General features: G+C 48.6%; 1 protein-coding gene across 2 annotated transcripts in view; it reads left to right on the plus strand.

Annotated features, from left to right (window-relative positions):
• Positions 1–19,996, plus strand: part of MATN2 (matrilin 2) — a 113,653-nt gene that overhangs the window by 47,883 nt on the left and 45,774 nt on the right. For both annotated transcript variants that reach the window (XM_081111110.1, XM_081111111.1), the window contains exons 3-4: positions 34–603; positions 7,024–7,146. In XM_081111110.1, the coding sequence (XP_080967236.1) occupies positions 34–603; positions 7,024–7,146 (693 nt within the window). The remainder of the gene's footprint in view (positions 1–33; positions 604–7,023; positions 7,147–19,996) is intronic.

Raw genomic sequence — 19,996 nt, forward strand, 5'->3', positions numbered from 1 at the left:
CTTCTAACGCGTGTGACCCTCCTCTTTCCCCAGAGAGCTCCTGTGAAAATAAGCGGGCAGACCTGGTCTTCATCATCGACAGCTCCCGCAGCGTCAACACCCACGACTACGCCAAGGTCAAGGAGTTCATCCTGGACATCCTGCAGTTCTTGGACATTGGCCCTGACATCACCAGAGTGGGCCTGCTCCAATATGGCAGCACCGTTAAGAACGAGTTCTCCCTCAAGACCTTCAAGAGGAAGTCCGAGGTGGAGCGCGCCGTCAAGAGGATGAGGCACCTGTCCACGGGCACCATGACCGGGCTGGCCATCCAGTACGCCCTGAACATCGCTTTCTCGGAAGCGGAGGGGGCCCGGCCCCTGCGGGAGAATGTGCCACGGGTCATAATGATCGTGACGGATGGGAGACCCCAGGATTCCGTGGCCGAGGTGGCTGCAAAGGCACGGGACACAGGCATCCTGATCTTCGCCATCGGCGTGGGCCAGGTGGACCTCAACACGCTGAAGGCCATCGGGAGCGAGCCTCACGAGGACCACGTCTTCCTGGTGGCCAACTTCAGCCAGATGGAGTCGCTGACATCCGTGTTCCAGAAGAAGCTGTGCAGTAAGTCCTGCCCCCGTGCCTCTCCCAGGGGCATCATGAGGGTCTCTTCGTTCATCTTCCAGGTGCAGTCTGTGCTGCCTCGTCCCAGGGACTGTGCCTGCAAGGGGTTCAGCAAAGGCCAAAATAGACATGGCGATTTTTGGCACCGAAGGGTCTTGGGTTCGATTTCTGGTCAAGGGCATGTACCTGGGTTGCCGGTTTGCTCCCAGCCCCCAGTCATGTGGGAGGCAGCCAATTGATATGTCTCTCTCACACTGATGTCTCTCCTCTCTTTCCTCTCTTCCTTTCACTCTCTCTGAAAAGCAATGGAAAAATATTCTCAGGGGAGGATTAACACACAAACAAAAAAGCGTGGGTCCACCTAGGGCCTCCAGGAGAGCTTTAAGCAGGGGATAATAATCAATCACTAACATTTATTGATTTTAATATGCGCTGTTTTGAGCTATTAGCATATGTTAACTCATTTTATTCACACAACAAACCTGTGAAGTAGGTGCTAGTTGTAATTCCCATTTTATAGAAAAGGGAACTGAGACCCAGAGAGATTTAGTAACTTGTCCAGGGTCACACAGCACTAAGTGGTAGAGTTGAGATGTGAATGAACCCAGGCATCCTGGCTCTGAACCTACGTCGTAACCACTGTGTGCCGCACAGACTTGAAAGATGAGCAGGAGTTCACCGGCTATGTAGTGGGGACGACTGCCCTAAGCCAGGGAAGGAATGATAATTTCTATTGTTTCTTTCTATTTCACTTAAAAACAACAACAACAAAAAACGAGTCCCGATTCCCTGTTAATTTGGTGACCTGCTGAGGAGTCATGACCCACAGTTTGAAAAGTGCTGGTGAGGGACAGGCAGGGAGGGGTGGCCATGGCACCCAGGGACAGGGTTTTGGAGGGAGGCAGGGCTGCCGTGCAGGTGCTCAGACAGAGCTGCGAGCGCTGCTGGGTCTCGGGCTCCCAGTGGGAGTGAGGCGGGAACCTTGATCAAGCCGCCAGGAAGAGATGCGCTCTGGAGCCAGGCTGCCCTTGAGTGCGAGTCCTGGCTCTGGCTCTCACTGGCTGTGTGGGCATGAACTTGGACACAGAGGTGGCTTTATAGCCATAGGCAGCGAATTCCCTCACCAGCCACAGCAGGGGTGGGGTAGGCCTCCTGAGGCGGCATTCCCAGGCCACCCCTGAGACCACCAGAAAAACTCGGAGGCCAGCTGTCCTGTGATTGGCGCCCTGTCTACAAGGTGACCAAAACCTACACGTCCTGGAGTCCACTTTTGCCACCCAGTGAGAGAGGACCCAGAAATTAGGGGCTGAAAATGCGTGTCTATCCCTGAAAACTCATTATAACCGGGACAGGGCTGTTTTTAATTAACCTTCTGGTACTTGCTTTATCAACCTAGCCCGGTATTTGGAGCCCAGAGGCTGGCCGTTCCTACCCTAGTTGCCCCACCCAGCCCACCCCACCCAGGCCAGTCTCAATGTCAGGCCCTAAAAGTGTTCCTCAGACACACCTTTCACCAACCAACCTGGGCAAAGTCTACACTTACTGCACCCTTTGAGGCCCTGTTGTGTTAATTGGGAGGGCAGATTGGCTTCAACAGATGTTGACTTTACATGCCCGGTCATTGTTCCTTTCAAGAGCCCCAGTCAGCCCCACCAGTCCTTTGATGATCCCTCTAATCATTCATGCATTCATTAATAAACATTTGTGAACATTCATATTTCCTGGTTAAAAAAAATCCAGTCCTGCCAATGACAGTCTGTTCATGAATGATTCCTCCCCCTGAACACAAGGCCTTGACCCAGTTTCAACCCCTGAGAAATGAGACCACTCGCAGGCCAGGCGAGGCGGCAGGGCTGGCACGTCCCCACCAGTCACGTCACAAAGGCCCCGCCCAGGGAAGAGCCAGGCACCCGGGCCAATGCTCATGGACTCACTGCACACTCACCCAGAGAGTTTTGCCGATGGAAACTTTTTATCCTACCTTAGTAAAAATGTCTGGGACTCTTTTGGTTGAAAGTAGTAGAAATTCAACTTGAACGAGGTTGAGAAAGGAGGCGTTGCATGATATTACTCATGGAATTATGGAGAAGAGTAATGATTGACAGTCCTGCCTTCTCTCCATCTCTTCCCTCTGCTTCCCCATGGACTCCTGTGGTCCATGGGCACAGAGCATATCAGCCCAGGGACCACCATTGCCTGTGGTTTAAGCCCCCTTTTTCTCAGTTCTGGTTCCTAAATGCCAAGAAAGGACTCTGATCGTCAAACCCTGTCCCACCAGCGGCGGCCAGGAGAGGGGCTGCCTCAGACCCACACGGCAGCTCCCACAGTTCCCATGCATTTGGAGGGAGAAGGGCAGTTTCTAGAAAAAGGGGGTGCTACGCAGATGAAACAATTTCAGTGCATATACTGAGGGCCCCTAGACACTGCTCCTGCCTTTATTCTACAGGTAAAGACATAAAGAAAAAGGAGTTACCCAATGTACCTGAACTCCCTCCTTTGTTTGGGGTTGAGGGGAGCTGGAACAGAAAGTCTGGCCTCTCGTCCAGTGCTTTCCCATTACATTGAGCTACGGTCTCCTGGTTCCAGGGTCTTCTGTGGTGCACAGCCCAAACCAGCCTCAGTGACACGCTGTCACTCTAAAACTATGCAGTAGTTCTTTTAATTCCCCATCTGACAGGTGAAGGAAGTGGAGTCCTCAACCTTCTGGCCCTTTAAATACAGTTCCTCATGTTGTGACCCAACCATAAAATTATTTTCGTTGCTACTTCATAACTGTAATGTTGCTACTGTTAGGAATCGTAATGTAAATATCTGATATGCAGGATGGTCTTAGGCGAGCCCTGTGAAAGGGTCGTTCTACCGCCAAAGGGGTCGCGACCCACAGGTTGAGAACCACTGGTTTAGAGACATTAAGTAATTCTGACAAGGCCATGCACGGTAAGTGGCGAAGCTGGGCGCTGGTCTGTTTCCAGAAGCCGTCCTCTTCAACACTGTGCTGTCTGCTCGCACAGGTACTTTCTCTGCCCCACATCTCCTGTCTGTCTTCCTTTTCCATCTGCCAGGGTCCCCGGGGCTCATCACTTGGGCCTTGCACCAATTCTTTTTTTATTTTTAATGTTTTTTTATTGATTTTTAGAGAGAGAGGAAGGGAGAGGGAGAAAGGAGAGATAGAAACATCAGTGAGAGAGATAAGGATTGGCTACACCCCCTGCACGCCTCCCACTGAGGATCGAGCCAAAACTGGGCATGTGCCCTGACCAGAAACTGAACCAGTGACCTCCCCGGTGCACAGGACAATGGTCAACCACTGAGCCACAGCAGCCAGGCCTTGCACCAGTTCTAAGTGCTGCATAGCTGGTTTCCTAGACTTCAGACCTCCTTCATTATAAAGGGAAACAGTGACACGCTGAGGGTTCATCAGGAATGCTCTGTGCCCGTGGGGAACTTGACTCCGGCAGTAGTAAAAGCAGAGAGCTTTCCAGGTGCAAAGCAAATGCACATTCAAAACAGGATGATGATTTCCCCTCACAATTCTGTCAAGAACTTGGAGTTGATCAGGCCGAGTGCTGAGGTTTGGAGGGGGTTGGACATACCCTCAGGCATTGCTGGTGAGAGAGCCACCTTGCCAGGCAATCGGCTGTGTCCATCAGACTAGGACGCAGTCCAGGAGAAACAGTTACATGTGTGTCTGAGGAGGTGTGTTTGGGAATGTTCATCACAGGATTGCGAAAGCAAAGATTTGGGACCTGCTCAGATGTCAACCGATGGGCAAGTGGCCAAGTACAATGAATCACATGAACAAGGGGTAAAGCGATTGAAAGGAATCAATGAGAGTTAATGTATTTGATCACATGTAAGATATACAGTTGATTCTCATTATTTCAGCAACTATCTATAATAATAAAAGCATAATATGCTAATTAGACCAGATGTTCTTCCAGACGAAGCCAATGCTTCGAGGGAAGCCGGTGCCAGCAGCTGGGGGAAGGAAGGCCTACTCTTGCACGAATTTCATGCATCGGGCCTCTAGTGTTCTAGAAAAATAATGATGAACACAGTTAGCGAATACTGTTTCATTGCTCCTAGGAGCGAAACAGGTTCCCGTGAGGCTCTGGTCACATGTTTGTCACCTGATCAACACATAACCTTGTTTTATGTGTGTTTTTTGTTTTAAAGACTTCATTTAATACCGATTGTTGATTCACTAGCTTGGACCTCAGAGCCCACAGCACTACCACTCATGCCTGAACGAAATTTATCTGATGCACATTTTCTCCATAAATGGCATCGCAGCCTCTTGCACTTGGGACACGGGACACACTTCACTAGCACTCAGCAAACCCCAGCACTACGCTTGGGGCCACCTTCCACAGCAGAACACCAGCAAAGAGCACACAGATGCCAAAGCCACGGCACTAAGTAGACCTTGAAAAGGACACGTGCCTACAGTCTGAGAGCAGGAGCTCAAGGCCGAGCAGCGCCTTGATCAACCCCAGCCGGCAGCATGCGCACAGGCGGCTCAGACGTCCCCTCGCTCTGAGCCTGTCCACGAAGGACTGTGAAAGCACTGTGAGTATTGGCTGCAGGGTTACAAATACCTTTCAGCCAGGAGGCGAATTCGCAAATACAGAATCCGCAAATAATGAGTATCACCTGTATGTGTCCTCTCATTTTAACAACTCTGAAATGGGGGTGCATCGCGGGTTCCGTGAAAGATGGTATATACATCAGCATAGATAGACTCTGTGAGTAATGTTCAGTGAAAACCAAGCTGAGGGTCAACATAGATAGGACGAGCCCATGTATGTAAAACGAAACAGAAGGCCATCATGCCTGTCCTTAGCTGCGTAACGCTTAACACGTCTGCGCACTCATTCCCCAGGTACTGGGCACTGTTCTAAGCACTTTATTATTGATTATTTTAACCCCTACAAGGCCCTTATGAGGTAGGTGCTGTTATTATCTTCACTTTATGCACAGAGATTACTGAAGTTGCCCATGGCCACAAAAACAGAAATTTATTTCACACCGAAGTAAAAATGATTGATTGTATTTCCTCTATGAACTTTCCTAACGTGACCTGTGTCTTATCTGTATCCTAGGAGCTTATAGTCATAAACTCAGAATGATCATTCTGAATCGTATTGTTATGAAATAAGTAAGTTTTACTCCCCTCCTCCTTCATATAGTGCTCACCATGTTTCTTACTTAGAAGTAAGGAGACATATACCTGAGTTATACCGGCGTTTTCATTGGTAGCCGAGTTTTTCTAAGCAATGGATTAATGGGGTTGTTCTTAGCTTTTGAAAGCCTCTTTTGTTTTAGTTTCTACAAATATATTTCTACATATGGTCATCTTTCTTGTTTTTGAGAACACTTGCATAACTTGTTTATACTGATGTTGGTAAGTTTTAAATATGTTCAAGTTGCATCATTTTGAGTACAGTAATAAATTAAAATATTTTAAAAAATAAGAATTTTTATGAGCTCCAGACAGATTTATGCAAGAACTGATATGTCTGAAAGCTGAGGTACTTCAAAAACTAATTGCAGAAATATTTTAAAATGAGGCATAAAGCTTATGAAATATGGAACATATGAATGCATTATTTTACTCTCAAAATTCAGCATAACTTTCGCATATTAAAAACATTACACTATTCTTGGGATTTATGATCCTGAGAAACTGTTGATACTTTTTTGGTTGTTGTTAATACTCACCCGAGGATATTTTTTCTATTGATTTTTTTTTTAAGAGGGAATGGAAGGGAAGAAGGGGGAAAGAAAGAGAGAAACAATAATGGGAGAGAGACACAGCAATTGGTTGCCTGCTGCACGCACCCCTCCTGGGGCTTGGGATCAAACCTACAACCCAGGTACATGCCCTTGACCAGGAATCAAACCTGCAGCCTTCCATGTGCAGGGCCATGCACTAACCACTGCACAACACAGGGCAGGGCAAACTGTTGATTCTTCTCATTTAACTAATAGCTTTTCCTCCAACTCCATTGCTGCCTACTGAAATCCACACATTTGCCAAAGCCCCCTCTGGTATCAGCAGGCTTTGTGATCTTCCTACTCACCAGTCGGGTATTATTAATTCAACCAGAACATTTCTCCTTTTGTCGGTCATTTAGACTTGGTTTTAGTTGGATATTGGCAATTTTATATGGCTTAGCCTCACGTCATTTCCCTTTAGCCCTCCATGGTCCTTTATCTGGGTATGGCGGATAGCATCTTATCTAGAACTATCTCATCTGACCAGAGGCTGTAAACCCCTGTGAGGGTGGGGACCGAAGCTTGTTTCTCTTTGGGCCCTGCTCTCTCACCCTAGAGTAGGTTATGAATAAATGTTGGCAGGGTGCATGAAGTTAGAGAAGGCATCATCGTTGCCTTAACTTGCTGTATGTTTCTTTCCAGTGGCCCACATGTGCAGCCTCCTGGAGCATAACTGTGCCCACTTCTGCATCAACACCCCTGGCTCGTACGTCTGCAGGTGCAAACAAGGATACATCCTCAACACGGATCAGACAACTTGCAGAAGTAAGATGGCTTGGCTGATGCATCCACGCTGTCCTCCTCTTTTCTCCCGCTCCCTCTACCTTCATCTGGGCCCATTTAAGTCATCCGTGGCCCCTCACCCAGCCAAGTCGTTGCCTCCCTAACAATAGAAACCAGGTTTTGTAATTCATATATTTTGTGTTGACCGCCACCCCCCACACTGCCATCATAGTGCCTAGGCCAGAGTCAAGCACATAGTAGGCCATCAGGAAGAGTGTGGAAGATGGTTGGAGGTACTCCCCAGAAATAGCCGCCTTGAATTCATGAGCTGGTGTCTTTTACTTTTCAGCGAGCTGTTCTTTGGGGAGAACTGCTAACGAGCCTTTCCATCCCGTCTCTATTAACTGTTCCCTGAGGAACTGTCTCCATATTTTAGTTTCTCCTCGGAAGCGTGGACTCAGGCTGAGTTAGTAACATGGGCTGGGGATGATTATTCAAGTTCTGCTTTAGATGTGCACCGGGATCTACTTGCTCGGGTGAAGGACACTTTATAGGATCCTAAAGAGAAAAGGGCAAACAGATATGTGCGAATGGGATCCACATTCTTTTTGGCCAAGCCCGAAAACTAGACAGAGTGCCTTTGAGCCAGCACGAGGTAACCCTCCTCTCGGAGGAGAGAGTCACTCAAATGCCGACGGTTGTGCGCGTCCCTTTTTCAAGTTGTAAGTAAAGCCACTGCATTAGTCAGGACACCCAGGCTACCAAAGCAAGGAAGACGGGCCCACATGGAGGCAGATGAAGCCCGGCTAACCGGACGGGTAGTCATGCAGTGCGTAACTGTGATTATACCGCACGGTAAGCAATGAAGCACTCATGCAGCGGTTCTCAGCCTGTGGGTCGCGACCCCTTTGGCGGTCGAACGACCCTTTCACAGGGGTCGTCTAAGACCATCCTGCATGTCAGATATTTACATGACAATTCATCACAGTAGCAACATGACAGTTAGGAAGTAGCCACGGAAATAATGTTATGGTTGGGTCACAGCATGAGGAACTGTAGTTAAAGGGCCAGAAGGTTGAGAACCACTGCACTGATGGGAGCCCTTTGCACACACGGCTGTAATTAGTATGGCATTTATAGAGCCAACCCGCATTTTCCTCTCGTCTTCTCACTTTTCAGTTTTGGGGTTGAGAGTGGTTGGCAGCCTCCCCGCCGACCCCCCGAGATTAGGGAACACCTGCCTGCCTCCTCGGCTCCCTGGCCGTGGAGCCCAGGGCTGTGTCCTCGCTCCTCTCAGACCCTCGGATCCCAGGGTGTTGAGAGCAGCCTGACTCATCCTGATCCGCTGGAACCTCCGACTCTTCCTGTTTTCACATCACAAACTACTCGCACCAAAGACTCCGGCGTTGAGTCGAGTTACTAGGCAACTGGGAGAGCCCGGGCAAGGTCACCTCGCCCGCTGCTCAGCAAGCCACCTAAACAGCTTTTTGGGCACGCTCCATCCTCTCCCGGTGCTCTCCCCGACTGCTGCTCCAGCCTCTTCAGGAACCACCCCCCCCCTCCCCCAAAAGGAACTTCTTCACAGAAGGCTCAGCCACCACCTCCTTGCTAACTCCCTTCCTGCCTTCCCTCTTAGGAGCACAGAAATTCCTGTCTTTGTCTCCTGCCCCGTGACCTGCTGGGGTCTGGGCATCTGCCATGCCCATTGTCTGTGGGCTGGCTTTGTGAAGCCAGAGGAGTTGGAGGCCAGCAAATAAAAATAGAAACTTCTCCCCTGATGTCCTGAGCAAGGCCTTCCCCACCCGCCAGGCTTTCCGACCTCAAGCTGTGAGGCCCCAGGGTCCCCCCAGTGCTGGTCTGGTCTCGGCTCCCTCCTGTGCAGAACTGTGGCTGCAAAGAGCATGAAGCAGAAGCTGCTGGGCTGAATTCAGACAGACTGATGGAGGGGCAAGGAGGCCCAGGTGGTGGAGGGATGTGAGTGAACCCAGGAGGTGGTTCAAGCTTCAGTAACTACCAGAGCCGACCCCTGGGCCTCACCCCAGGGATTCAGAGTCAGCAGATCTGGCATGGGGCCCAGGACTCTGCATTATCAGTGAACTTCTGACATAGATTGCTCCCCCGCTTTGAGAGTCACTGGTGTCCAGCAGCGAGGGAAGAGGGGGCAGGAGGGAAGGGAGAGAAGGGCTTCTAGTTAAGGGACAAGGGATGGAGCTGGAGCCAGGGCTGAGCCGGCCCATCTGACCCAGCCCTCCAGTCACTCTGAAGCAGTTCAGCTGCCTTTGCCATCAGCTTAGCACCAGACTAATATGTACAATCAGAAAGAGCAGTTCTCACTCTCTCAGAAAAAGATAATAACTCTATTGCTTGCCTGCCTGAAATTGGTATGCCAGTGGCCTTACAGAAAGGACAGGGCCTTTATAGTCCACAGACCCGGGTTCGAATCCTGACATCATCAGTCCTGGGCTGTGGCTCTCTCACCCTGAGCTGTTATTTAAACTCCTTGACTCAACTTCCTCACCCATTAAATGGAAGGGTGGTGACAAATGAAGACCTATCTCATTGATGAGCCCATGTTAGTCCATGGTTTTGGTCGGTAGACAGTTAAAAGCTGTGCCCAGGGGAGGCTGGGCCATACCTGACCTCTGTTTATGAGCTGCCTGTGGGGACCAGTCCCTGCCAGCACCGAGAGGGACTCAGTGGGCCTGGCCAGGAATAAGATGTGCCGGGCAGCGTGCAAATTGCTGGAAATAAGACAGTGAATAAGCCAGCAGTGCCCCTGCTCTCTCAGAGCTCACGTTCTCCCACGAGAGTAAATCAGATCAACGATCAAGGTTATTGCCACCGAAAGCGATCGCAGCCCTTGCCCAGCTCGGTGTGCTGTACACTGTCAGCCTGACTGTAGCCTCTTCCTAAGTGTTTACCACGTGCCAGGGGCTCTCCTCCGTGCTGCATATTGTTATCTAACAACAGCTCTTACTTATCATTCTCATTTTACAGATAAGGAAAACACGGTACAAAAAAGCTTAGACCATTTACTGGAGGTTGTATGGCTCTTAATGTGACCAAACCAGAATACAAATCCTGCTATGTGTGACTCCATAGTCCTAGCTCTTAATCACCATGGACACTGTCCCATGATCCTTGAGGGCCCCGATATGGCAGCAGAGTAACCCCACAACCAGAGACACTCCTCCAATCCCAGGAAACAGGCAGGTTCAGAAGCTCATCCATCTCAGGGGGAATTCAGGACGAATTCACCAGGACTAACAGTCAAATGATTGTCATCACCCTCCTTCCCCCAAGACAGCTACCAGCTGCTGTGATATGTCATTGTACATGATGATTGTGACAGTGCCTCCTAGGTGACTGCCATCACACACACACACACACACACACCATCTCCGCCATGTTCTATTCATACTCTGTGGAGAGAGGAGGCGGACACAGCTCATTTGTAGGCTCTTCAAGTGGAAATGGCCCTTGGCTGTCAGACTTGTAGCTCCCTCCCCCACATAACCCAGGAACTGTGCTCCCTCCTGGAGCCCCAGATGGGCAGGTCCACCACCCTCGCTCCCTGGGACACCAGGTCCTTGCAAAGCACCTGCTTCCCCCTCCAGCCTGGATCAGTGGTTGAGCTGATAACCTACTCCCCATAATGCCCACCCTTGATGGGACCTCTGCCATCTGAAGCCATATACTAAAAAGTGTAATTCCCTTTCCAAATAAAAAGAGAGGGCCCTTTCATTTTGGAAGAGTATTATCTACCCCCCACCCCCATTGATTTCCTCTTTTTCAGAAGAAGTGTACATACATCTTTTGGTGACCTGGTGTTGGGTCTCTTCATTATCCAGATAACTCTTTTCTGGGTACCAGTTGGCCAGTGGCTCAGAAGGTGCCCTTCCATTCAAAGACTAGCTGAAGCACATGAAATAATCTTACCTTCAAACTTCTGTCCACATGGGCAACTTGAAATAAGCTGGAGGTCAACACTGTGGAGTCTTCTGTTCTCCAAAAAGTCTTCCCCATCCAATACCATCCTATGAGGTATATGCAAATGCGTTAGCATAATGCCTAGCTCACAGGGCTCAGTAGAAGTTTATCTCTTCCCCTTTCCCCCCCAAAAAAGGGGCTGGCGGGGGGTGGGGGGAATCCTCATGAAATGGGCCTGTCTTCACACCCCTGTTTCCCCCATCATTCCCTTCCCCTTGAATTCCTACTAATAAGAAAGAATTTTATCTTGTTTCCTTTTCTTTGTTATTTTATTTATTTTTATTTTTATTTTTATTTTTTTATATATTTTATTGATTTTTCACAGAGAGGAAGGGAGAGAGTTAGAAAGTTAGAAACATCGATGAGAGAGAAACATCGATCAGCTGCCTCCTGCACATCTCCCACTGGGGATGTGCCCGCAACCCAGGCACATGCCCTTGACCGGAATCGAACCTGGGACCCTTCAGTCCGCAGGCTGACGCTCTATCCACTGAGCCAAACCGGTTTCGGCTGTTTTTTTATTTTTTAAACAAAGAATTTTTTTCCCCTTTCCTTCCTTCTAGAATAATTAATCTATCTGGAAGAATAATGACAATGCAACATTTAGAAAACTTCACTTGGCAAAAAAATGTAAATGTCCTTGTCCAACTTTCACATATTTTTCTCTCTGAAGAACCATGCTAAATGTATTTTATTGCTTTCATTCTTCAGATATGTCCCTGACATTATTTTTCCCAAGATACTTAAGTAATTTAATAGCTTTTATATTACAGTTTAATCAAGGGGCTTGAGCTAGAAAAACAGTCACATTATTAAAGTGGGAAAGCTATAACCAACATTCCTCATCAATTTAGATGCAGAAATTCTTAAAAACTTGGCAAATAGAATCTATATATAATCAAATCCAAAAAACCCCAAGCGATATAATTAACCATATTGACAGATTTTTTAAAAGACATGATTATTTCAATATATGCAGAAAAAACCTTGGATAATACCCACCATTCATTCATTATAAACACTTTCAGAAACTAGGAATAAAGGGGAAATTCCTCAACCTAATAAAAGGCACCTATGAAAAAGCCTATAGTTAATATCATACCCAAGAGTGTGCATGAGCCTGACTAAATGCTTTCCTCCTAAGTAAGGAACAAGGCAGTATGTCCACTCTCATTACTTCTACTCGACACTGTCCTGGAGGTTCTAACTCAGTGGTTCTCAACCTTGGCTACACATGAGAATCACCTTGGGAATCTTTTTAAAATCCTGATTTCTGGGCCTCATCCTCCGGAAATTCTGTTTTCTTTGTTATGAAGTGGGGCCACAACATTAGTAACAAAGAAACAGAATTTCTGGAGGATGAGGCCCAGAAATCAGGATTTAAAAAAGATTCCCAAGGTGATTCTAATGTGCAGCCAAGGTTGAGAACCACTGTTCTTTTTTTTTTTTTTTTTTTTAAATATATTTTATTGATTTTTTACAGAGAGGAAGGGAGAGGGATAGAGAGTTAGAAACATCGATGGGAGAGAAACATAGATCAGCTGCCTTCTGCACACTCCCCACTGGGGATGTGCCCGCAACCGAGGCACATGCCCTTGGCCGGAATCGAACCCGGGACCTTTCAGTCCGCAGGCCGATGCTCTATCCACTGAGCCAAACCGGTTAGGGCGAGAACCACTGTTCTAATATTATAGTGAAATAAAAAGATTCCATTTATAGAAAAATTCAGGAAATGCCAACTTTAGAAGGTGGTTGCCTGGGGCCGGAGGGAGGGTAAGGGCAGGAGGAGGGATTACCAAGAGGCAGGAGAGAGTTTGGAGGGTTTAGGGTGATGGATAGGTCATTACCTCGGTTATGGTGATATGTTGAGATGTCAGATTTATTAAATTGTATACGTAGCCCCATGGCTTCACTAGAGCTACATTTAAGTCAGTGTCCAGAGTTCCCATTCCATGTTGGGACAGCCCCACTCAGCATCAGGCTAGTTTAGCTTGTGTTCCCCAGGGCAGTCCATCAGTCCACTGCATGCGGGGTCCACATGCCACATGCTATGGAGGAAATACAGGTGAATGCGAGGTAGCAGGAACAAGAGCCAAGGACTAAGAGAGAGAATCCCTTCATTTTGGGGATTATATATTCACACATTTTCATGGGCTTGCAGTGGCCATGCCCATTCTGGCCAATGATCTCTGTTCCCAGGCGTGACTGACAGGAACCTTCCCTAGTCATCCCAACTTCACTGGGCATATCCATCTCTCCTTTATTGAGCCCCATCCCCCAGTGATTTGCAGGGGATGGGCCAGCGGTTCCCTGGGCAGTGTGAAATTGCAGCTTCCTGGTGAAGTTGCCCAAATGACATGCCTATGTCTGGCCTCCCCTTTGCCCCTTTCCTATCTATAATTATAAAAGCATAATATGCTAATTAGACCAGACGACCTTCCGGACGAAGCCGGGGCTGCAAGGGAAGACTGGGAAGCCTGGGTCCCAGGTGCCGGCCGGCGGCCAGAGGGAAGCCAGTGCCGGCAGCTGGGGGAAGGAAGGCCTACTCTTGCATGAATTTTGTGCATCGGGCCTCTAGTTATTAATAACTAGCTAATTACAACAGTGTCGCATCCATCCATTCATTTATTCATTCAGTACTTATTGACTCTTTTCTATGGGCCAGGCATCCTTAGGGGATGGGGGGCAGGAGAAAAGTCAGTGTTTCTCTTACATGTTCAAGACCCAAGAAATTCTCAGATCTTGGCTTTCCTTGTGCTGCCCACATGGGGAGCAGAATAGGAAATATGCAATTAGGATGCAATTCTAATCAATCAGTTCAGTCAACATGTATTCAGTGCACATGTTTCTTATACCCATAGAATTAATTAGGCGACCACAGCCATCATCTCTGCTCCAGGGAGGAGTGTATGACATCAGATGGGGGAATAGCTTCAGAGAGGAAACCTGGTTTTGAGAGAAAACGAGTGACTGCGGGAAAGAGCCCACACAAGTGGCTGGGTGCAGCCGGAGATGGAGGGTCAGAGTTCACGGAAATGCCTAGCTGGATGTGCGGGGTGGTGCTCACTGACCCTGCAAATGGATGAGTCTTGGAGGGAGAAAGGGAAGGTCAGGGCCTGAGCTCCGGGGCAGCCCACAACAGAGTGTGGAGCACACAGCCTCCGGGTAAACAGCTGAGGCCGCCCGAGCAGAAGCAGAGACTTGCTGACCAGAGGAGCGTCGGTCATGGGGCTCCTGCTTAGCCGAGCTGCTGGGCCCCGGAACTGGGATAGCATTGCATGCAGTGTGCTCTGGCTGTGCCAGGGAGCAGGATTTGAAAGTGGGGGGGAGGTTAATCTGGATGAGTAGGGCCCCGTGGGAGAACTGAACTGACTAAATGTGAGTGGAGAAATCCCAGCTGTGAAAGAATTATTACACAGCAGGGAGAAGTGAGTTTGAACCTTGGAGAGCTTCTGTGATTTCTTATTTTCAAGTGGTTCTCAAAGTGGGGTCCCCCAACGGCAGCATCAACTTTGTGGGGAAACGTGTTGAAAATTCAAATTCCCAGGCCCTACCCTAGACTCAGAGTGAGGCTTAGAAATGTGTTTTATTTTATTTTATTTTTTTATTTCAGAGGGAAAGAGAGAGAGAGGGGGAGAGAGAGAGAGAAAAAAAAATCAATGATGAGAGAGAATCACTGATTGGCTGCCTCCTGCACGTTCCCTACTGGGGATGGAGCCTGCAACCCGCACATATGCCCTGATTGGGAATGCAACAGTGACCTCCTGGTTCATAGGTTGATGCTCAACCACTGAGCCACACCGATGGGGCAGGGATGTGTGTTTTAACAGGCCCTCTAGGGGCTTCTGAGGTAAGCTCAAGTTTGGAAACCACTAACCTAAATGTTTTAAAGTCGATCTCTCCCTGGGAGATCCCATCAGTAGGAGGTTTATACCAAGGATGTGATGACGTGACAGCCCTTTGCACATTGCAAAGCTCTATAGGAGAGTATGGCGTTATTCGCTCACATTTATGATTTGGATCAACTGAATTCAATCAGATTTACTTATGTTCCAAGGCTTTATATTGGGGATCCCTCCCTTCTTTTCCATTCTCGGGAGAAAACTGAAATCTTGATAGCTAGCGTGCAGGTGAATTGGTGGGAAACGAATGGAACCGCTGGGGGAGAGAAGGGCGTGAGCGCAGCTGGAGTGTGCCTGGCGGACAGGTGGTTTTTCTCCGGACAGTGGGCTTGTTTTGCTTCTCCCAGCCTAGAAGCGCAAGGCTGATGACTCACAGTTACTGTCGAAGGTCTTTAAATCCAGCTGCAGCGGTCAAAATAAGATTAGTGCTTTCAGGCATGATAAAAGAAGGGAACCGGTCCCCCGCACGCACACTTGGGTTTTTCCTGTGTTTGTGGAGCCGTAACTCTGACGAGCTTTTGAGTTTGAGCAGGTGGCGATCCCACAGGTTCCCACCCGAGTGAAATCTATAATAATAAAAGCGTAATATGCTAATTAGACTGGACGTCCTTCCAGACATCCTTCCGGATGAAGCTGGGGCTGCAAGGGAAGCCTGGGTCCCAGGTGCCGGGGGAAGGAAGGCCTACTCTTGCACGAATTCCGTGCATCGGGCCTTTAGCAGCCCTAATAATACTCTTCTCTCCTCCGTTGTGTGGTCGATCAGTTTTGATTTTTACATCTTAGCGTAAATAACAGCAGGAGCGTGTCTTTAAGGGTGTTCATTTTGCTTTAACTCCAAAAGGAGAGATTAAATTGTCATTGATGTCAACAGTATGCAATGTGGCTTGCCTAAAATTCTGAAACATCAGTAAAAGTCCTCAGATTTCACCCAGGATGACATCAGCTACAGCAGCCACAGTCTTTGTCCCGTGCTCCGGTCCAGTGTAACCAGATGAAAGTGGTCCAAGTTCTCTGGGCAAAGGCACCAGGCCAGGGTTTCGAGATCACAGATGAAGGAAGGCACTGAAATCTGCGGTGCATGGGAGAGGCTGGGGGACACACTGAGGAGGGATTTGAGCACAACTTTCCCTCCTAAAATCCTCCAGGAACTAAGAGAAACAAGCACATTTTGCGGACTCTCAGCCAGTGCTAAGGATCGCTCTCTGGCGAGGCATGGCTTGAGTGTGGTGAGTGAGGTCTTTCGTTATAAAACTCAGAATTTCCTACTTTGCTGTATCAGATCAATTCAGAATAGAACTCACAGACCAAAACTTGGTCAGAGGTACATGACATTATTTAAAGGAGTCAGACTCTAAGGTCTGTGTAAGGTTTTCATAGGCACCCAACAAAGTGACACTACTAGTAATTAGAATTGGGATGTCGGCAACATGTGGGTGGGGCTCACCTCTCCTCCATGCTTAGCTAGGCCCACACCACCAAGGCCTGTCTTTACCCCAGTCTAAGGCAGAAGGAGGCTAATGTCTGCTGAGTACCTACCAGCTGCAATAAGATGTCCTCGCCACATAATTATTTAACCTCTAGGAAAATTAAATCTTACAGAAATCACCCAGGTTTGGCTCCAGAGGCAATATTCTCTCACTCGATCTGATCACCTTCCCCCCACCCACCCCCCAGTCTAAGGAAACCTATCTTCCCTTTATCTCCTCCTGCAAGGTTCCAGTCCCTGCTTTTCCATATTACCTCCTTCAGGTCCATGTATAAAATAATCTTTCCAGTGAGATGACCTTCTGACCACACTATTTAAAACAGAAGCTCCTTTCTCTCCACACTCCCAACCCCCTTCTCCTGTTAATTTTGTTCTGCAGCACCTAGAGCAGTGATGGCGAAGCTATGACACGCGTGTCAGAGGTGACACGCGAACTCATTTTTTTGGTTGATTTTTCTTTGTTAAATGGCATTTAAATATATAAAATAATATCAAAAATAGAAGTCTTTGTTTTACTATGGTTGCAAATATCAGAAAATTTCTATATGTGACACGGCACCAGAGTTAAGTTAGGATTTTTCAAAATGCTGACACGCCGAGCTCAAAAGGTTCGCCATCACTGACCTCGAGCATCTAACATAATATGTGGTTTTAACTCCTTGTTTTGTTTATGCCTGGCTCCTCTCAGTGAGAAAAGCTCTCCAGTGGGAAAAGCTCTGATTTGAATTGTTCACCAATTCCTGTGGTGTAAATACCGCCACCGCCGCTGATTTCAAGAAATGCACTTGGCCTTGATGACTGTGGAGTTGGGAAGAGGTGTGCAGTCTAGCGTGTGAGTTGGTAGGAACTGGCTCCTACACAGCACTGGCTCCATGGGGACAGGGATCGGGCGACCGATGTTTTCAATCTATTTTATTCCCTGTTGTTTTTCTAGCAGTTTGAACAGATTTGACTAATTCAGTCAGTCATATAAATATATAGGGTGCCCCCCCCCAAATGTACACACACACTTTGAATCAGTGTAAAGGCAGTGTTTATTAGAATCGATTTCATTTTCAAAATTAAAGTATGTATACATTTTGGGGGGCTCACCCTCTATTTTTAAAAGTTGACCATATGTCAGACACCATGCTAGATATGTGAGCTAAAAGGCTGAGCAAAACAAGCACCGCCTCATCGGATAGGGGAAAGAGACATTCAATAATCAATTGCACATTGTGTTCGATTAGTGGTAGGAGAAACTATGTGGGGCCCTGGACCTCTAATAGGCTGGTGGCTGTCAAGTCAGATCAACCAGTGCCCATTAAGCACCTGCTGTATGAGGCGCGTGGTGTTACTCAGCAGCCTGAGGAAAGAGAAGACACCCTGTTAGTCTCAGAGCTTACGGCCTCGGTGAGATTGGCGAGGGAGTTTCCCCGGTCAGTCCTGTGTTTGTGTTGCATGGATGTGGGTTCATCGGTCCATTCACGAGTGCCTATGGAACACCTGCACTGTGCCAGGCGCTGTGCTAGGCACTGGGGATGCCGCAGACGCAAGGCAGCGGGTCCTTAGCTGTTGCGATCATTCTCCTGGTGTCTGCAGCCGGGGGCTGGTTCCCAGATGTCATTGTGCTCTGAGCTCTCTCTTCCTCAAGATGAGAGGGAGGAGTCCTGTTCCCTTCTCTCTCGTCTTCCCATGACCCTGCTTCTCATGGAGGAGAGTATTTTTAGGACTTGAGGAACATCCGAGAGTTGGGAGGCAGGGGCCTGGACCTTGGCCACTGTTCATTCAGCAGATGAACACGTATGGAGCACCAGCTACATGCACGAGGACACAGAACTAGGCTCTGGAGAATCCAAACTGAGGCAGACCAAGCTCACGTGCCTGTGGAGCAGACAGACTGCGACCAGGTCCTTCCAATACCCTGGGGAAAATGCAGAGGAGCAAGAGTAGAGCCGCATGTACGGTGCCAGGGAGTTGGAGGAAGGCGTCCAGCCAACCTGGGAACGCTGCCTGGAGGAGGTGACATTGGACTGAAGTCGTGAGCCACGAGTTGGGGGGGAGGTCATCAGGTAAAGAAAATCTGGAAGGCTAATGGCAGCTCTGAATCCAGTGCTTCTGCCGCCCCCAGGGTTTTATCACCCTTCAGTGAAACCCTCGCAGGCTGTGAGAAAAAGAAGTGCTGTTTTTCAAAAGCATAAGGAATCATCCAAAAAAAAAGTCTGTATTTGTTTCAAATGGAAGTGACCACTGCCAAAAAAACAACCATTGTTTTGTCAGGACCTCGTCTGTATTTATTCCGTTGTCTTTAATTAATTTTATCCCATGGTTTCCCTCGGGACAGTAGAGCTCACCAGTGGCCATAAATCCCCAGCCTCCTGGAAACAGCATGAAAGGCCACAGCCATGAAGCCAACGGGCAGGCTTGCTGTTTGTGGGACTGTCCTTCTGAAATCTGAGCCGTTATCCTTCCGTTCCCACCACCCTCAGCACCCTCACGGCGTGTCCGAGGGGACCAAGGACTGCAGTAATTCTGAGATTTGTTCAAAGAAGGAAACTGAGCCCAGCCGGTATGGCTCAGTGGTTGAGCGTCGACCTATGTACCAGGAGGTTCACGGTTCGATTCCCGGTCAGGGCACATGCCTGGGTTGCAGGCTCGATCCCCAGTGTGGGGAGGGGAGGGGGGGCGTACAGGAGGCAGCCGGTCAGTGATTCTCTCTCACTGTTGATGTTTCTATCTCTCTCTGCCCCTTTCTCTCTGAAATCAATAAAAAGATATATATATATTTTTTTAAAAGACGGAAATGGAGGCTGGCGGTCTTAGTTAATAAATGGAGTTACTAAAGGGGGGACTGACTTCTGGGTCAGGGCACCGTCTTCTTGGAGGATTGTGAGGACTTTGGTCCAGAAGGTTCAATGACTTTCAACCTGGCTGCACACTGGAGTTACCTGTGAGCTGCCGGCATCCCACCCCTGCGAGTCCCATTTAGGGAGGGTGGAGCTGGGCTTGGAGATTTTCTAAAGGTCCCCAGATGGCTCTAAGGCAGTGGTTCTCAACCTTCTGGCCCTTTAAATACAGTTCCTCATGTTGTGGTGACCCCCAACCATAAAATTATTTTCGTTGCTACTTCATCACTGTAATGTTGCTACTGTTATGAATCGTCATGTAAATATCTGATATGCAGGATGGCCTTAGGCGACCCCTGTGAAAGCTCCCGTCCCATCCCATCCCGGTCAGGGTGCCTAGAGGGAGACACCGGAAGGACATGGCTGCATCAGGCCGCTGCGATCCGCGCCAAGAGGGGAACGCACAGGGCTGCGCTGACCGCTGGTGGGCGAGGCCAAGGCTCTGAAGAACAGCTGAGGGGGCCTCATCTCAAGAGGTTAACTTCCCCGTCCGTGTGCAAGCCAGCCAAGGCCCTTCAGCCTGAGATTCAGAAAACTGCAGCTGTTCCCCGCAAAGCAGCGCTCTTCATCTCTCTGTGCTGGAAATCCTCTACGTTCCCCGAGCGGAGAGGAGCTGTGATACTCCGAGA

Source organism: Myotis nattereri, assembly GCF_964212035.1.
Source record: "Myotis nattereri genome assembly, chromosome: 17".
NCBI classification, from domain to species: Eukaryota; Metazoa; Chordata; class Mammalia; order Chiroptera; family Vespertilionidae; genus Myotis; species Myotis nattereri.